At 48.5% G+C, this 18,053-nt stretch overlaps 2 protein-coding genes across 3 annotated transcripts; both read right to left on the bottom strand.

Moving 5' to 3' along the window:
• Nucleotides 1-147: 147 nt before the first annotated feature.
• Nucleotides 148-4,936, bottom strand: LOC120654562 (metal transporter NRAT1-like). 2 transcript variants are annotated; one of them, XM_039932130.1, is made up of 14 exons: nt 3,903-4,936; nt 3,447-3,830; nt 3,282-3,357; nt 3,124-3,164; nt 2,487-2,565; nt 2,293-2,397; nt 2,098-2,207; nt 1,809-1,990; nt 1,636-1,705; nt 1,379-1,552; nt 1,208-1,312; nt 942-1,073; nt 745-840; nt 148-653 (listed from the first exon to the last, which is right to left on the bottom strand). In XM_039932130.1, exons 2-14 carry the CDS (start codon nt 3,573-3,575, stop codon nt 324-326), a joined length of 1,629 nt encoding a protein of 542 aa, XP_039788064.1. In that variant the 5' UTR covers nt 3,576-3,830; nt 3,903-4,936; the 3' UTR covers nt 148-323. The 2 variants fall into 2 exon arrangements, with proteins under 2 accessions (XP_039788064.1, XP_039788063.1); XM_039932129.1 differs by having other exon boundaries at nt 3,447-3,801.
• A 1,841-nt stretch (nt 4,937-6,777) lies between these two features.
• LOC120654561 (beta-glucosidase BoGH3B-like) lies at nt 6,778-10,560 on the bottom strand. Its single transcript, XM_039932128.1, has 6 exons — nt 10,208-10,560; nt 9,903-10,107; nt 8,894-8,984; nt 8,388-8,777; nt 7,999-8,103; nt 6,778-7,899 (listed from the first exon to the last, which is right to left on the bottom strand). Exons 1-6 carry the CDS (start codon nt 10,497-10,499, stop codon nt 7,015-7,017), a joined length of 1,968 nt encoding a protein of 655 aa, XP_039788062.1. The 5' UTR covers nt 10,500-10,560; the 3' UTR covers nt 6,778-7,014.
• Between the last annotated feature and the right edge of the window lie 7,493 nt (nt 10,561-18,053).

Genomic DNA, 18,053 nt, shown 5'->3' with positions numbered 1-18,053 from the left:
TAGCTCTTAAGAGAGAGGGAGAGAGAGAGAGTGAGCAACTATTTCGTAATTCCACATTGTATGTGCGAGATAGCACTAGGACCATGATCTGTTACCACTCTGATGGCAAAGGCGATAAGCTACCATTCGAGTTAAGAATCCAGTCGGTAAACAAATCAAAATCACACGAGCACAAGCTAGACAACCAGCTCTGTAGCTAGACAGCAATCGACATATCACATATCAGCCATAACATCCAGTACAATGAGTACGCAGCATCAGCATGGAACCCCCTACATGGAGCTGGTTATCATCAATCTGACAATCACACATGAATGAGGCATCTACGTGGAAGCATCAGCCAGGTCCTTCCTGAACGGCGCCGGCTGGTCGGCGTCGGCGGCGGACGCCACGGCCTGCGCCCCGCCAGACTCCACCTGCCCCTGCGCCCGCTCCGACACCGGCACGTACGTGGACACCCTGTCCCTCCTGACCGTCAGGTAGACGACGAAGACCAGGTAGGCGGCCGTGAACGCGGAGACGACGATGGAGATGAGCGCGTTGGCGTACTTGGGGAGGTGGTTGTGCACCAGCCAATCCACGTAGGTCCACACCAGGAAGTAGGTGTTGACCACGATGAGCGCGAAGCTCAGGATCCACGCAATCACCACCGTCTGCATTCATAAATCCATCGTCAGTCCATGATCGTAGCCTAGTTTATCTTTTTTTTTTTTGGTGAATGGTTTCACGGATACGGGAGCTTACGTAGATGGATTCCTTGAGAGGCCCGACTTTCTTGCTGCTGTTGCAGAATTTGAGGAGAGGGATGAGTGCGAACGGCATCTCAAACGACAGCACCATCTGCCCAGAAATTTTGTACCAGCAAGCATCATGCATTATTGCTCTGATTTCCAATAGCGATGCAGTGTCGGAACTGTTCAACGGTCAAGGGATCGTCTTACCGATGAGATGATGATCAGCTTTCCAGCACCTTTTGGACCGCTGACAATGGATACAATGAGGCTCGGACCAATGGCGATGACTCGTGTGATGAGGTTCCGTACCCAGTTCTTCATCTTCATGTCCAGAAACCCCTGAAGATGCATCATCAATGTTAAGGAAGTCAGTTAGACTTCACCGAATAAAGCTCAAAAATAGACAATCATTGGCAGGCCTTAGAAACACTTTTATGAACTTGAGGACACCTGGATCAGTAGAAATTGATTACCTGCATGATAACCTGCCCTGCGAATGTGCAGCTAATCGTTGTGCTCTGCCCAGAAGCTAGCAGTGCAACAGCATACACCACTGAGCTTGATCTCCCCAAAATATTCTGAAAGGAAGTAAAGAGCACTCAGTTCGTCTGTATTTGCTGGTGACCCTAAATGAGCCAACATACCCTGAGCAACATAGGTGTGGACTGCAGAGTAAGGTCACTGCACGTATTTGCATCCACTGGTGAAAGATTGTTTGCATTGCAGATGCTTCCCGCGACAACCACCACCGAAACATTGATGAGGAATGCCACTATGAACGCGAGGCTACACTCGATAAGGAAGTATCTGCAAGCAGCCTATCCAAAACAAAGCCATTAGGCATTCAGCAGGACAACAGCCATGGAATCGTGACATCATTCTTTGATCAGTTGTAACCTACTCTGATGCTTTTAACTGAACGTGGGGTCTTTCTTGAGAGGACGAGGGCAGAGTGCAAGAACAAGTTGTACCTGGAAGGTTGTCACAAGGTTATCATGTTTGAGGTTTTAAACATGGATTGAATGGAAAACAATCTTAGTGACCACACAGCTCAATGGGTAGCAGATTGCTTACGGTGTGATGATAGCGCCAAAGAGCGCAATTGCGTTAGCAGCAGCTTCCTTTCCCTGGAGCGAGGGAACAAACATGCCCTTGACGACCTCTTTTGCTGATGGCCTCAGGTAGCTCAATTCTCCGAAGAAGCAAGCCGCCATGGTAAACATGAAAGCAGCTATAATGAACTCCAGTTTGCGGGCCTGTGTGGTGCACATATATTAGGTAATTAGGCCAAACTATCAACAAGTTATTACTAGTATTTGTGTTAACTATGCAGATGTCCAGTACACAGTAGGGTGCTTTGTACCCCAAATCTCTGCACCCCAAGGAGCAAGAGGGTGCTGAATACTGTGAGGATAACTCCAGCCCACACTGGAATCTTGAGCAGTATATTGAATGCAAAGGCTGTGCCCAACACTGCACTAGCGAAACAATACGTTACTGAAATGCAAACAGAGCACATCCAAGAAGAAGAAACAAAACTAATAGTCTATTGATCAACCTTCAGGGATATCATCAGATATCACTGCAAGCTCGGCGATGATCCACAAGCAAATGTTGACGAAACGTGGGTACTCTTCCCTGCAGAGTTCAGCAAGATGCTTCCCTATACAAAATTGGCCAATAGGATGAATCTGACGAGGTTATGCAGGATTTTATATAAAGAGACTAAAACGGATGTCAAGTGAAAGGTACCTGTCTTCACTCCAAGGTTGGCAGCTAGTGTTTGGATGAAAAGTGCAAAGATCATTCCAACTAAGACCACCCAAAGGAGCTGTTTATCATAAAATTACATTACAAAGTATTCAAGATAAAAAAGGAATGACCAGTTAGTTTGCTACTCTGAGCCATGTTGGTTAGCTAAGGTCTGGGATGCAGCATTGGAAATGAAGTTCAGTAATAAGCACTAAAACAGGCAGATTCTCATTGATGCGGAGATGTTTTTAGTTGAGGCGAAATATTATATGCAAACCATGTATTTTTACCGAGAACTAAAAGTACACTAATTTAGCTACTAAGTCTGCCATAATTCTGAATGTTGACAGGGCAGTTATGAGTAATCTATCAAACTTAAATTTTAAATTCTAATACGGACTGATTGGAATCTCAACTAGGATTTTTCAGACAATAATATGTTTCTTTTTCTTTTTCTTTTCCTTTTGTATTTTATTTTTCAACTTTGCTAGAAATTTCTCTTTTTGCATCGATTTTGCAACTAACAATTGCCATTAAGATATTTGTTTATGGGATGGGTCTTCAAAAACTTGACAATAATTTGCTACAAAAACTTAATGGTCAGTCAGTGCAAGAAGCCAAGAACTAAGTAGAGTACCTCATATTTGAAGTCAGCCCCAGCTTGCATATCAGTTTCCACTGTCAAATCATTGTTCCGAACCAAACATTACTACTAAAATTACTTTCTATTTCTTCTTAAGAAACAGCACTAAATAATAAACAGTATGAAGCTCTTAGAAAAAGATGAGAGCTTACAGTTGCTAGGATCCAGGAAGCCAATGGCCACAAGAGCTCCAGGTCCAACATGAGCCAAGAACTTCCTCCATTTTGGCTGTTACCAGCAGCAAAAGTTAGCTGGGAAGAAAAAAAGGGACTGAATTAGAACTGCAAACGTGGACACAAGTGATTTATGTACTGCACCTGGAATTGCTCATCTTTTTCGCAATCAACAGTTTTGTCTTTGTGTTCTCCAATGTCACTGCCACTCTGAAGCACACCTTCATGGAGAGCTTCTCGTCCAATATCTCCCATCTCACCCGCCCGCTCCATATTCTATATTGGTAACAACCCTACTCCTGGAAGTTCACAAGAGTCTCGCTCTTTTCAACACAGCCACATGCTTCTTCTGTATTTTATAGGCCAAAGACCCGTTGAAGACTGCCCCATACAGACACTGAAATTTCTAGTACAGTACAAGAGTCGGGTGACTAGCTGCCATGATGGTTCTTGTCCTGATTCCTCACTTATTAGATGCTTTTGAGATCGGAACTCTTGCCTGAAGAAAATGTATGGCTGCGATAGTAACTGCATTGATGGGATTAACATAGCAGGCAGCATGTTGTAGCTTGTAAAAGGTGCACTGCAGTTTTCACTCACCAAAACAATCGAACGTGCTTAAGCTGCTAGAAGGCAGCAATTCAGTAATACTTCAATCATCCCAATGACACAGTGATTGGCTTGATGTGTCAGTTGCTACACTAGATGTAGGGAAAATTTGCGCACCACAGTTTTGGTGAAAAGAACAGGGTATTTTTCTTTCCTTTTAAAAAAAATGAAAAGAATGGATGTCAATGGAAGGTGGGACAATGCTAACGGTGGCTTGTGAACTCCACCACCACAATGCGGGGGGGGGGGGGGGGGGGGATGGATACAAAAAAAAAAGATCAAATGGGATGGGAGCAGGAGCAAGGCTCTTGCTACGGAACTTGTGCGGTATGACACTGAAAACCTGTTGGTCCTCTGCAATAAAGCATAACAATAGAGGAGGCCATGTCCATCCCTGTAACTCTAAAAATATTTAAGGATAACAAATCGCAGCGTAAAGATCCATGAAGAACATGAATCTGGTCAACTGTTGAATGCGGTAATCTACCAACTAGAAAAAATTAAACACAATTATATGTATGTCCATAATGGTACCGAGTCTCAAGTCCTTCAATGCTTTGGCTCATGTAGGAAGTGTACTGTGTTCCTTTACAACTAAAAAACTAGATGTTCTCAGGAAAAGCAGTAAACACCTAAATGCTACAAATGTGGCTTTTAGTGGCTATTTCCTGCCTAACATTTGGAGCCTTGCGGGCAGCCATCTTTTGGTGAAGGCAGAAGAAGGAGCTCAAACCTGGTGCAGCCCATACCTGTCCATTATATATTGTATCCATGCAGGTGATATCCTTTAGAATACGAATGGCAACAGTTGAAAGGACAAGAAGCGAACTGTCACATTATATTAAAAACTCTATGATTAAGGCCGTTGAACTCCTCTTTATTGAGATCTGCACTCTACTCATCAACCTGGAACTAGGAAGTGGAGAGTGTGATATGATATCGGCTCCGCAGAGGTTAGCCATATTCCTTTCCATAGACCATGCCTCATTGACTGTCACTGATATTTCGAAGAAAAGCAGAGTGGAACTGAGGGCCTGTTTGGCAGGGCTCCGGCTCTTCCAAAAACAGCTCCGGCTCCGGCTCCTCAGATGGAGCGGCTTCTCTGGTGGAGTTGGAGCCGTTTTAGAAAATATTTGGCAAAACAGCTTCACTTGTTAGATTGATGTGTAAGCCACGTGAAGCCACGATTTCATGGCTTCACCTTGCCTGTGTAAGCCGCCGATGGCTTCAGAACCGGCTTCACACGTGAAGCCAGTTACAAAACAAACGTTTGGGAGGGCTTCACCTGGAGCCGCTCGTGAAGCCGCTCCAGAAGCCCTCCCAAACGGGGGCTGAGTGTTGTGCCTATCAGTGTCTTCCGTCAGGCGTCAGCTCACCTTATCAAAATGGACGGAGCATTGGATGTATTACTACAAAACGCTAAGCTATTCGGTTGCACACTATGACACTAATGAAAACTCTCGTGTCATAGGAGAAATTTCAGAATTTGGGTCTCAATTCGCAAGCCTTTCAGAATTTGACACCCTGACCCACATGTCAATGACCCAGGATGACCCCACATGTCATTGTGATAAGGGTGTCAAATCCTGAAAGGCTTGCGAATTGAGTGCCAATTTCTCCTATGACACCAAGAAATATGGGGTGAGATGGCATTGTCCAGTGATGGAGGCCAGGAATCACGGTGAGGGGGCAGATATACCAAAGAAACCTAATGGAGATCTTTTGTATGGTAGCCAACCACTACAGGTACAACGCGCCTGCTGCAGCAGAGTTGGAAACATCAGTGGTGGTGGACTGTTGGTAGGTAAAGCGGCAAGCCCCCAGGTAATAACACTGTCAGAATGGGGATTGGTGAGCTCCATACCGATCAGTGATCGCGGACGCGTGATCGATGCCGCCGCCCTGTGCATGGGCCACGGGCGTGGCAGGGCCAACCGATCGCGCATTCCGTCGAACGATTGGTGCGCAGCTGGTGGCCGAGCCGTTATCCAGCGCTGGAATCCACGGACACCTTGACCCCCCCCCCCCCCCCCGCGGCCAGCGGCCCCTCCCGCCATCCCGGGCCGCCGGCGCCTCCTCGGTCGATGAACGCGGCGCCGATTTCTTCAGTTTCCTGGCTCGCAGGCTGCAAGTAGTAGTGGCACAGGAGAGATGAGATGACCGCGTGCGAATTGCCGTCTTCGTCCAACCGGCAACCGCACGCGATGCTCCGAAGTCTTTTTTTTTTCGTTTGGGCCGTTACACCAACTATTCCAAAATGCGCTATTGGGCTCAGGATTACACCAGCTGCCGGCCCACAAACCTAAGTTGAATTGAGTCACATAAAAACCGAAGCAAAACCAGCTATGTTCTCGCCGCACTCCGTGGCACGTCAAAAATCCGGCGGCTCTAAGTTTGATCCTAAAGCAGTTGTTGGCGGTGTTTGGATGCTATTGTTAGTGTTAGTGTTAGTGTTAGTGTTAGTTTTAACCCCTCCAAATAACTCTTCAAAGAAATAGCACTTACTAGTTTGGGTCCTAGTGTTATTTAGCATTTAATGAAACTTAAAGAATCAATGCTCTTGGAGGGGTTAGAGTTTTATGGTTACTAAATAACACATGGATCCAAACAGGGCTAGCTATTGTCAAAATGTTACCTTACAACTAAATGCAACTAGATTCTTTTGGACTTTCTTAGATTCTTGTATACGATATTTTTTTCGAAACAATTACAGACGTAGACGCTTACACACAATCTTACATTTATGAGCACCTCCAAAAGACTGAGCCAGAAAATTCTCACATACCCTATTGTTTATATGATTGTATAAGAATCCGAAAAAAGTTTCAAGAATCCACTTTAATTTGCTAAAACAACATAAGGCCTGACAATTTTATTTTAATCTTACGAACTTCAAAACTACTTGCTCCACTGAAACGAGTAAGGTGAAAAGCTTCGCATCACCAGGTCGTGTCCCATATTCGTTCAGTGTCCTCAGATAGATAGATAGATACTACAGTGAGGATCAATTAAAATACCCGCAAAAAAAAGTGATGATCAATTAAAAATGGGCGGAAACTACCTAACCAAGATGAAAATGAAGGCGTGCATATTCCGAAACTAGTTACGCTTTCAGCGGCTGCGTCTCGAGCCCGAACCCGAACGGGAACAGGGGGTCGTAGTGCGCGTCGCCGACGTTCATCGGCAGCTGCTCCACCGTCCGGAACCACGTCCTCGACAGCTTCCCGGTGAACCCGTAGTCGCCGAACAGCACGTCGGCGACGCCCTGCCCCTCCGTCCCCGGCAGCCACGCCGCCACCAGCGCGTCGATGGCGTCGATGTACGGCTCCACCACCAGCGGCCGCCCGGACACGAGCACCACGACGCACCTGATGCCGCCGCACACGTTCCGGATGACGCCGGGCCCGGGCGCCGGGATAGTCAGGTTCAGGTTGTCGCCTGCCGTCTCGGCGTAGGGATGCTCGCCCACGACGACGACGGCGTAGTCGAACCGAGCCTTGTTCCGCTGGATGAAGCCGGCGTCGGGGCTCTCGGAGTAGACGACGTCGGTGCCCGCGGGCCCTACGGCGCGCTTGATGCCGTCGAGGATGGTGGTCCCGGCGGTGAGGTTGTTCCCCGTGAGGCCCTGCCACTTGATGGTCCAGCCGCCGCACTGGCGGCCGAGGTCGTCGGCGTGGCTGCCGGCGACGAGGATGCTGCCGTGGGTCTTCTTGGGCAACGGCAGGAGCGGCTCGTCGCCGGGCTTGCCGTTCTTGAGCAGGACGAGGGACTTGCGCACGGCCTCCCGCGCCAGGTCGTGGTGCTCCTGCTTCCCGAGCTCGCCGGCGAGGCTGGTGTCGGCGTAGGGATTCTCGAAGAGGCCCAAGGTGAACTTGACGCGGAGGATCCGGCGGACGGCGTCGTCGATCCGGCTCATCGGGATGGTCCCGTTCTGCACCAGCAAGGTGAGGTCGTCCCTGAACTCCTTGTACTGGTATGGAATCATGACCTGCGAGGACACTCATTAGTGACGCATGATTAGCCAAACTACTATATGTATCTTGCTTAATCAGCTCCAATCAGAAGGCCGTTATGGGTAATGGCTTACCATGTCAATGCCAGCAAGAATGCCCAGCTTCACGGACAGAGGGTAGTCAGCATGCTCTGGGCTTGTGATCCTATCAAGTCCTAGCCAATCGGAGATCACAAAACCCTGAAATATGCACATGGGAAATTGAGAATTTACTCTAGGTATGTATACTAGTAGACAAACCTATACATTCCCCGTATATGTTGTTCGATTGGCTTGTCAGTTAATCAGTCAGCAGTGCTTTTCTCTCTGACCAAATCAGCACCAGCCACCAGCTAACCAGTAGTATTTTTCTCTCATAACAAATTAGCACCAGCTACCAACCACAGCCAAGCGAACAGAGTGCAAGCTCATAATGAATGGTCTGAAGGAAAAAGAAGATGATCTTTCACAAAAAGGTACCGTACCCTAAATCGGAGCTTGTTCTTGAGGAAGTCGGTGACAAGGAAGCGGTTGGCGTGCATCTTGACCCCGTTCCAGCTCGAGTACGAGACCATGATGGTGGAGACGCCCTGGATGACGGCGCTGTAGTAGGGCGGCATGTGGATGCCAAGCAGCTGGTGGAAGGTGGCCACCGTGTTGTTCTCGTTGATCCCCCTGGTGGTGCCACCGTCGCCGACGTAGTGCTTCGCGCACGCAGCCACGTTGCGCTGGCCGGCGATGAACGGGGCGCCTAGCCGGCTGCTCGCTGGGATTTCTCCTTGGAAGCCTGAGATGATGGAGGTCATCTGCTGCACCAGCTTGGAGTCCTCGCTGAAACTCTCATAGCACCGTCCCCACCTCGGATCTCTGCACACCTACAAAAAAAAAACAATCAAGGATAAAGTAAAAAAATGGCCATTGGTTTTTGCTGCAAATTTAGGTTATTAGATTGGTGAAATTGCAAGGCTTTAATTTTAGCATTGTTACGTACCGCCAGGCATGGAGCGAATATGAAGGGGATTCCGGTGGCCCTGACCTCAAGTGCAACTGCTGCTCCAATCTTCTTTGCCAGCTCGGGGTCTCTGAACCAGAGAGTAAGCTACGCTTGATGAACGTTCTTCTGCCACATTACCCTTAAATTTCTTTTATTTCATGGTAGAACAGCCATGGAAAGCATTGTGAACAACCGTGGAGTATTTTAACTATCAGCATTGTGTAATGGAAAGCGTAACCCGACAGCTAGCTAGCATTCTCAAAGTCCATAGAGTATTTAGGAAAAATTACATTTAGAAATGATTCTATGTTGTTCTATCATACTGAAATATTTGTCCAGGATGCATGTCATAGGTTAGCTGACCAGCCAGCAGAACAGAGCCATAATCTGAATCCCTTACATGGGGGCAGTACATGAGTTGCGTGCAAGTGCAAGATATATAAAAAAAAGGGTCGAGACAAGATGTGGTCAAGCTGTTTATCCATGTAGCTAGCATGACTACAATGATTCATAGAGGTGCAAATAGGTGACCCTAAGGGCACCGTTCCCCTTTAGTTCAAAAATTTGTACTAGTTTTTTAAAGTGGAAGATCATTTTGAGAAATCAGTACAATTTTTAAAACTAAAGAGAGAATGAATACCCTAATAAGAGGCACCCATTTGCACCTCTAATGATTCACATTCATGAACCGAGATGGCAAGATGGAGCTAAGATTGACAGACAGCCCTAGCCCTATATGTATGATCGATCGGTCAAGGTGCGGCGCACTACCTCGACCCATATACAAAGAATAACAAGACCCGTTGCACAAGAATCTTCACGTGGTAGTTGGACTTAGACCAGTACGTACGTAGCTAGTCTGTATATTGATGCTAGCTGCTAGCTGCCAAGCATCAGCATGTGGGCACTTCAGATCTTGGATCTCTCAAATAATAGCAGGGCCGGCCCGGGGTATACAAAGACTCGGATGCCAATGCAAGCTTACTAGCTTGCTAGAGAGAGCTACCTGGTGTAACCGAGGCCGACGTTGTGCGGAAAGACGGTGGCCTTGTAGACGTAGCCGTGGCCGTGGATGGCGTCGATGCCGAACATGGCGGGGATCCCCAGGCGCGTCGACACCGCCGCGCTCTGTATCGTCTCCACCATCTCCACCCACGCCTCCGGCGGGGCGTCCGCCGCCGGCACGCTGCCGCCGCCCCTCAGCACGCTCCCTGCATCAGAGCCGTGATTCAGTGATGGTTACGCAGGTTACCGGGGAAGAACACCAGCAAAGATTAAAAGCATGCATTTCGAGGATTTCTAGCGACGCACCTATGAAGTAGTTGCTGATGACGCCGGCGGTGGCGTTCTCCTGGTCGATCTGCGACATCTGCCCGATCTTCTCGGCAAGCGTCATCCGCCGCAGCAGGTCCTCGACCCGCGCGTTCAGCGGCTGCCTCGGGTCCTTGTACTTGGCACCCTGCTGCTCCCCTCCGCCTCCGGTCGCCGCGGCCGCCGCCGGAGAAGCGCAGCAAGAGCTGAGCTGAATAAGCAACACGAGCGAGGCAGCAGCGGCGACCACCCTGCCGCGGCTGCTGCCAGTGCCGCCTCCAGGGACCCCCATGGCTCAGCTCTGATGTTGGCGGTGTGGTTTCTTCTTTCTTGAGCTGCAAATAAAGCAACAAGAAGCATTCAGTTGACACCTACTACGGCTCAGTACATGTGGACTGGAGACTGGAGTTCCTAGCTTCCTCTTCCTCTTGTTTTGTATTTGGGGCCATGCTGACTGAGTGACTAACCAAGTATATATCCATACAAAGGGAGTTTGGTTTGAGGAATCACATGCACCCATTAATATTAATTTTGGTTGGATCAGATGACTATATCCCTCATGCTTCTGATAAACACAACAACATAACGCGCGACTATATCCCTCATGCTTCTGATAAACACAAGAACATAACGCGCGCCTTCGCGCGCTCTATCCACATGTTTCTGTTCTCTTGTTATCTATGAAAAGTAAGTACGGTGCAATTGAATTAATACTAAAATAAATATTATAAATGATAAACTTATAACAACATCTTATGCAAATATCTGAACAACATTTGCACTGCTGACTGAATGACATATGCGGACTTTAGATTTTGTCAAGTCATATTTTCCATTTAATTATCAGTACCGGTAGCTACTAAATATTTTGGTAGATAGTTTAGAATACCGGCTCAAATAAGAGTGGAGTACCAAGATACTAAAGAGGAACTAGAAAATAACACAAATTGCAGTCACGAGGTATTGAAAACAGAGATAATTGACGCTGAGAACATTAGGTTACAAAAGGGTCGAATAGGGTAGCATAAAGCAACAAGTCTTCACATGTAGGTCGAGGTGTGTGTGTGTAAACACAAAATGAGCTAGAGAAAAGAAAATATATAAGTGCGCTTCAGACACAGCAAAGAAGCATGTCAAGTTAAAGCAAAAAGTTTATTTTAGACATGCCAAATTCTAAGAACATGTGTCAGACAACTTAATGTTAAGTTCCTTTTCATAAGAAACAAAACAATTCCGATCTATATTTCATAAAATAGAGAGCAAATACTTTGCTGCAATTATTATAAGATTCCCAAACACTCTTACTCATAATTATCTGGTTGAGCTACATCAATCTAGTTATGTGTGTCCTGAAGTTGCCTACTTATCTTTCATTTCCATATGTATAGTCAACTTATTTAGAATGAATGCCTCATACATGGGCAAAGCTTTACGGATGCACTTTCACTAAGCTGCCTACCTGATCAGTATGCTATAAACAACAAGGGCGGCATGGAAGGCACGCACATACGGGAGTTGCGCTGTGCCGCACCGCCAGCGCTTTGTTCTACGATATTGAACGCTCTGGTGCAGCAAAGAGAGAATCCAACGACGGGCACTGCCTACCGTGAGACTCCATGACCCTGCCTATGGCCTATCCACCGGGAACGTCTACATGCAGCGCATGCATCTGCAGCCATCATCGTCGCAGAAGATCAGCCCACTACTCAGATGTGTGCGTGGGCCGCCAAAAAGTAATGTTATCTAAATTTATGATAAAACTATTTGAGAGCATAAAGTATTATTCCAAAAATATTATTTCTAAGAAGAAATGTTCATCATAGAGAAATGGTTCTGAATATAAAACAAAGTATTGCAAAAAAAACGAAATGTTATAAGAATAAAGAAAAGTGTTCGAGAAAATATTTAAATATTTTTAAATGTAGGTAAGTGTGATCTAGTTTTGAAGATCTCAACGCAAGGATTATTACGGTGTAATCAAAACTTGATTTGGATAATTGTTTGCAAACTATAGTAATTACAGTTTGAATATCCATTACACGGAAACCAAGACATGTCAACCTCATCACCCTATCCACCACAGGCCTCTCCTTTTCTTTTTTTTTCTCAAGCTGTCAAGCACATGTTCCATGCTCTTTCACCCACAGCGACTGACAGCACGGCAACCAAATCTCTGGTCCACCGGTCATGCAGCATTGTTGTGTCTCGACTGAACAACTGCACGACCAGGGGAGGGGGAACCGCGCGGGCTGTGACCTTAAGGGGAGAGTCTGTCGTCCGAGCCACGTGACGAGCTGCGCATGACTCGCAGTAGGCGTGAAATCCTCTCGAGCGTCCGCGAGGAACCGGCCCGATTAGCTCACTAGCGATGAGGTGGTGACTGGTCAATCTGAGAGATCAAGTTTGAGATGTGCCTTGAGCCCTTGACCCATTTTATGATGAGTGATTGACTAGGTGATTTGAGGTGTTACTGGTTGAGTCAATATTTCATATGTGCATGATTATGCTAACAGCTAACCAGATGTCACTACAGAATTATGGGTTTTAGTACCGCCTCTAAACCCAACCGGTACTAAATGGGCATGCGGCCAGAAAAAAATCAACCCCTCTGTGGGGTTCGAATTTGCGACCTTTAACTTCATGTGTATCTTCCCTACCATCCCACATACGCATCACTTGTGATTGGATAGGATATGTTATTCTTTTGAAGTAACCCCAGGAGAACCATTTAGTACCGGGTCATAACACCACTCGGTACTAAATGTCCGACAGCCTCCGGGTACCCTGGGGACCATTTAGTACCGAATTTTAACACCACCCGATACTAAATGGTGGCATTTAGTACCGGATGGTGTTACAAACCGGTACTAAATGATCTCAGGGGGCACTATGCTATATAACCGGTATTAAATTGACATTAGTACCGGCTCAAAAGCAACTGGTATTAATTGAATAAGGACGAATGCCACTTTTTCTAGTAGTGTGTGTTGTGTTGTGTGCGTTGTGTTAGTGTAAAATAAAAGATGTGTGATTGTATCTCTTGGCTCCTGATGTGCATTTGTAGGATGTGACATGGTGGTCCATGGCACGAGGTGAAGGTCAAGCAAAAAGTCCAGGGTGAACATGAGTAGATTTGGACCAAGGGACCCAAGGAGTCTGGGGGAGTCATAAATGGTCCACATGATGCACTGAAAAGCGAGAGTGCATGGTGTAACAAACATGGCCCCATTTAGACTATTTCGAGTGATTTTGGTGATTGAGTGACAACGCAATCAAAGGGACTAACGAGTTTGCGAGATCATATTCGTAGGATTTCTTAGGTCCCTTGGATGATGTCCAAACCATATCCGAGATGTCCAATTTACTGTCAAGGCGTCCAATTCACCGATGAGACGTCCAAACCACCGTAGAGACACTTTGTCCAAATGACCGTTGCGACAAGTTGGACAAAGTGCAAGGAAGAAACGAAGATTTTCAGAAGACACCGGAATATCCGACGTGTCACGTTGAATCAATTCTGACAAGATTCAGAACACTATTGAAAATCTCAGTGCGACCGGATGATCCGACGCTAGCAGAAAAGAAGGGTCGGACTAATGGTCAGAGCATTCACCAGAGAGGCTATTTTACAAGTTGGATGAATTGCTTCAAGACCGGATGATCCAACGCGTGGTATTCTGACCGTCGGACTAATTGTTGGATCAATGATCAGAGACGTTGTCTTGGAATTCAAATTTAACCTTCAGCACCGGATGATCCGACGCAAGGATTGAAGGCCGTCGGACTAATGTGTCGGATAAATGACATCAGCAAAGGTTTCAAAGTGTAACGGCTATTGTGTTGGACATAGTGGGGTCGGATGATCTGACGCCATGTTCATAGTGCCGTCGGATTATCCGACGCCTACGCAGAAAAAGGCATAATGGCTACTCAACGGCTAATCTGAGTTGGTGGCCTACATAAGCGCCTCTCCCCGGCCATTTTGGCGTTGCTGGAATTCAGAGAGATCCTATACACATTGAAGAACACCTCCAAGCCAATCCAAGTGCTTAGTGATCAAATCCTTAGGTTTAGCACAAGTTTTTTAAGTGAGAGTGCTAGGATAGCTCAAGTTTGAGTGTGAAAGCAAGGTTGTGTGCCTTGTGTGCTGTGCTTGAGAGCTGCTCAAGCTTGTACTCGGTGTGCTGGCCATCCTTGGAGTCTTGGTGGCTTGCCGGCAACGTCATCGATCCTCCGGCTTGGTGTTGAGCGGCGACGACATCTTTGTGCGGGGACGTGAAGACCCCCACTCTTCTTGGTGAAGCTCCTTAGTGGAACTCGGGGCCATGGTGACCGTGATTGTGTTCACAAAAGAGACTTGGTTGTCGAGAAGCAATACTCTTTGTGAATGTTTCAACAATGTGGATGTAGGTGTGCCTTTGTGGCTAACCAAACCACGGGATAAATCCTCGTGTCAAAGAGTTTGCATTCTCTCATCTCTCCTTTAAGCTTCCACATTTACTTATTGCAATCTTTGTGTGCCTTTACTTTTTAGAATAGAATCTTGATAGGATTGGCTATAGGTTGCATAACTCTTTTGGGATGAGGGTTTTCACACTAGAAGAACACTAGTTGCACATCTAGATAGTATGTCTTAGATTAATTTATGTGCAAGTTAGTTGGAACTTGAGGTTAAAGTTTTAGTTTGCCTAATTCACCTCCTCCCCCTCTTAGGCTACGAGCACCCAATTCCTTTCACATGGTGATGAAGATGGCGTCGGCCAAGTTAAGGAGAAATGCGATGGAGAGTTTGAATAGGTTGCCTGTACGGTGGGAGCGCGGAAGATCTTGAAGCCATCGTGGCACTCAGCTGAAGGTCGGATACGAGTCGACATCGGAGGGTTTGACTGGTTTGGTCTCAAAACTGGGGGCGGTCACGCCTCGCGGGGTGTGCAAGAGGGTTTGATGGTTTGGGTCTCAAAACCATCGGTGGCCATGTCAGATCTGGGGCCACGGGATACCTCACGTGGCACGGTCCTATGCGAGATATAGGGTAGGAGATATCATGAACAGCATGTAACTATCCGTTGTGTATCTTGCACTAGTCAGATTAGATAGAATCCACCCGGAAACTACTTGGGATATACTCTAGGAGATAGACCGATCTAGAACCTTCCTTGTAATCCTGCTCCCCCGGCCTATATAAGGGCGGGCAGGAATTCCTTCATTCAGATCAATTCCCCTCAAGGCAATACAAACCACACAGGACATAGGGTATTACGCAACATATGCGGCCCGAACCCGTCTAACCCTTATGTTGCTTGTACCATCGTGTTCTTGATCTCGGTGATCCCCCACAATCATCCCTCTACCTAAAGGTATCCCTAGGTAGACCCAACGGTAAAACACTGACATGCTGGTTTTATGGTTTGTCTAACAGCCCAAAATCTCACACAAATAAAAACAATATAAATTCAAAATTCATTTTCAAAAATTATTTTCAAAAATATAATTTTAAGACTGTTGAGCTCATTTTTCTTTGCATGAAAAATCCCTTCTAAGCTTAAGTTATCTAATTTCTTTCTAACAACCATCATCAAATCATTTTTCTTCTCTCCTAACCACCGGGCTCCGCCTGTCATCCTCCTCACTGTCCCCCTCCAGAAACCTTCTCATACCTGGCCAGCTCGTCCCCTCGCTCGAAGCATCGCCACGCTGCTGATCCCTCTGCCGTGCTCATCCCGGTGCCTCTCTCCCTTCCGCACGGCCTAATCCTCCACTGAGAGGCGCCAGCAGCAGCAGCAATAAACTTCTCACTCTCCCTCTCTCACACGTCTCTATCTCTCACGTCTCTTTCGGTCTCTGATTCCTGCACATGTGCATGCACTTCTCTCTCACTCCTCTGCTCTCAAGTGCTGCACGCCACCACTCCTTGCATGCACACTCATGCACACACAGCACGTACTGCACAGCACACATGCATGCATGCACACACTTAACACTCTTCTCTCTCCCTCCCTGAATACTCATGCACACACAAGGCAGCAGCAGCAGCACAGCATGCACACATGCATGTAATTAACTCCCTCCGTCGGTGGCAGCAGGCAGCGCACGCAGCACACACATGCAGCTCTCTCTCTCACACGTCCCTTTCATTCACTGCATATTCATGCACACGCAGCAGCTGCTCCCCTTCCCCTGCTCCTTGTTCTCCACTGAGATGCAAACCAGCAGTTCCTCTTCCCTCTCCCATGCCAAGCACAGCAAGCAAGAGCTCCAATCCCAGCACCATGCGCCACTTCTGACTTCTCCATCTCCCTCTGTTCTTCTACTCCTACCGCAAGCCAGCAAGCCAGTGGCCCTCTCCCCTCTCTGATTTCTTCCACGAGAAAACAGGCAAGCAAGCTGCAGCAGTGCAGTCCACCATCCGTTCCACCCCTGCTTCTCTCGCTCGAGCAGAGCAACGTGACGCCGGCTGCCACGGGCCGGACAAGTAGAAGCATGTCGACGACGCCGACGCCAAATCACCGACGGCCACGACGAGCAGTACCGCGAGCCGTAGCTCCGACCTCGCCGACGACCAAGCCAAGCTACCGCCGCCAAGCCGTGTGTCGTCGTACCGCAAGCCTCCACCACGCCGGCCACGCCTACACCTTCCACCCACGGTGAGCGCCGGCCGAGTCTCATCCTTGCCCAGCCACCATGTGCTGCCGGCGTGAGCTGCGACCGCAGATGACCCCTCCGTAGAGCCTAGGACTTCTGTCCAGTGTTCTCGTGCAGAGCCGAACGCCGTCGCCATCCGTTTCCCCGTTGCCGCCAGACGCCATCGCGGCCCGGCTACGCCGCCGGAGCTCCGCGAGCGTCGCGGCGATGCTGCGGCCTCGGCTATGCTGAATGCCCATGCACACACATGCTCGGTGCAGCAGTGCCGGCCCCTTTATTCCTTCTTGACCACCAGTGAGCACACACGGCCGATGTGACCTCGGGTTGCCGAGCGCCCACGCGCGTACGCGCCGAACACCACCTGAGTCGAGGACCAAAAGGCCCTGCCTTTGCCTCATCATCGCCCGTGCCCACCATCGCAGACGCAGGTCCGAGCACGGAACATGCTCTGACCCGGGCCAAACCGGCATGTTGACCGAGTTCCTCACGTTCTCGCCTCCTCCTTTGTTTGCGCTTGGCCGGCGGCTCCGCCAAACGGCCTCGCCACGCATGCACGCGCGCATGTCGCGCACGGCACGCACGACGCGCAGCTCCCGCACGGGTCTCGCTCCACGTAGCTCGCTCGCCCGGTGCGCTCGCTGCACAACCGCATGCACAGGCGCTGCCTGTTGTAATCTATATATTGTGACTTGAGATCAATACAGAAGATTGTTTTGGCTCTCACTCTTTCATGGTATCAGTTGCTCAACTCTGATCCTCCTCCTCCTCGTCCTTCCCCGCCATGGCCTCCGCCATCAACCCTCTCTACGGGATCGACGGCTCCGTCCACAACGATGATTCCTCCTCCTCCTCGTCTTCCGCTGCCGACAGCGGCGCTACTCCGGTGCCACCTCCTCCGCTCTCTGCCAGCACGCTGCAAACGGTGAACATCCGCTCCCATGTTCTGGTGGTCCTCGACGTCGCCGAGCCCAACCACGTGGAATGGCGGTGCTTCTTCGACTCCATCATCGGCAAGTTCGGCCTCGCCGCACACGTCGCCGTGCCCCCGACCCGCCGCCAACGCCGTGATCAGGAGTGGATGATGGTCGACCAGTGCATCGTCAGCTGGCTGTACAACTCCGTGTCCCGGGATGTCCTCGACTTCGCTCGCGCCCCCAACGCCACCGCGTACGAGGTCTGGGAGCGCATCGACGACATGTTCCGC

The sequence above is a fragment of the Panicum virgatum genome, chromosome 1N, assembly GCF_016808335.1.
Source record: "Panicum virgatum strain AP13 chromosome 1N, P.virgatum_v5, whole genome shotgun sequence".
Lineage (NCBI taxonomy): Eukaryota > Viridiplantae > Streptophyta > Magnoliopsida > Poales > Poaceae > Panicum > Panicum virgatum.
The sequence above is the reverse complement of the archived record's forward strand: the minus strand, read 5'-3'. Positions and strand labels throughout refer to the sequence as shown.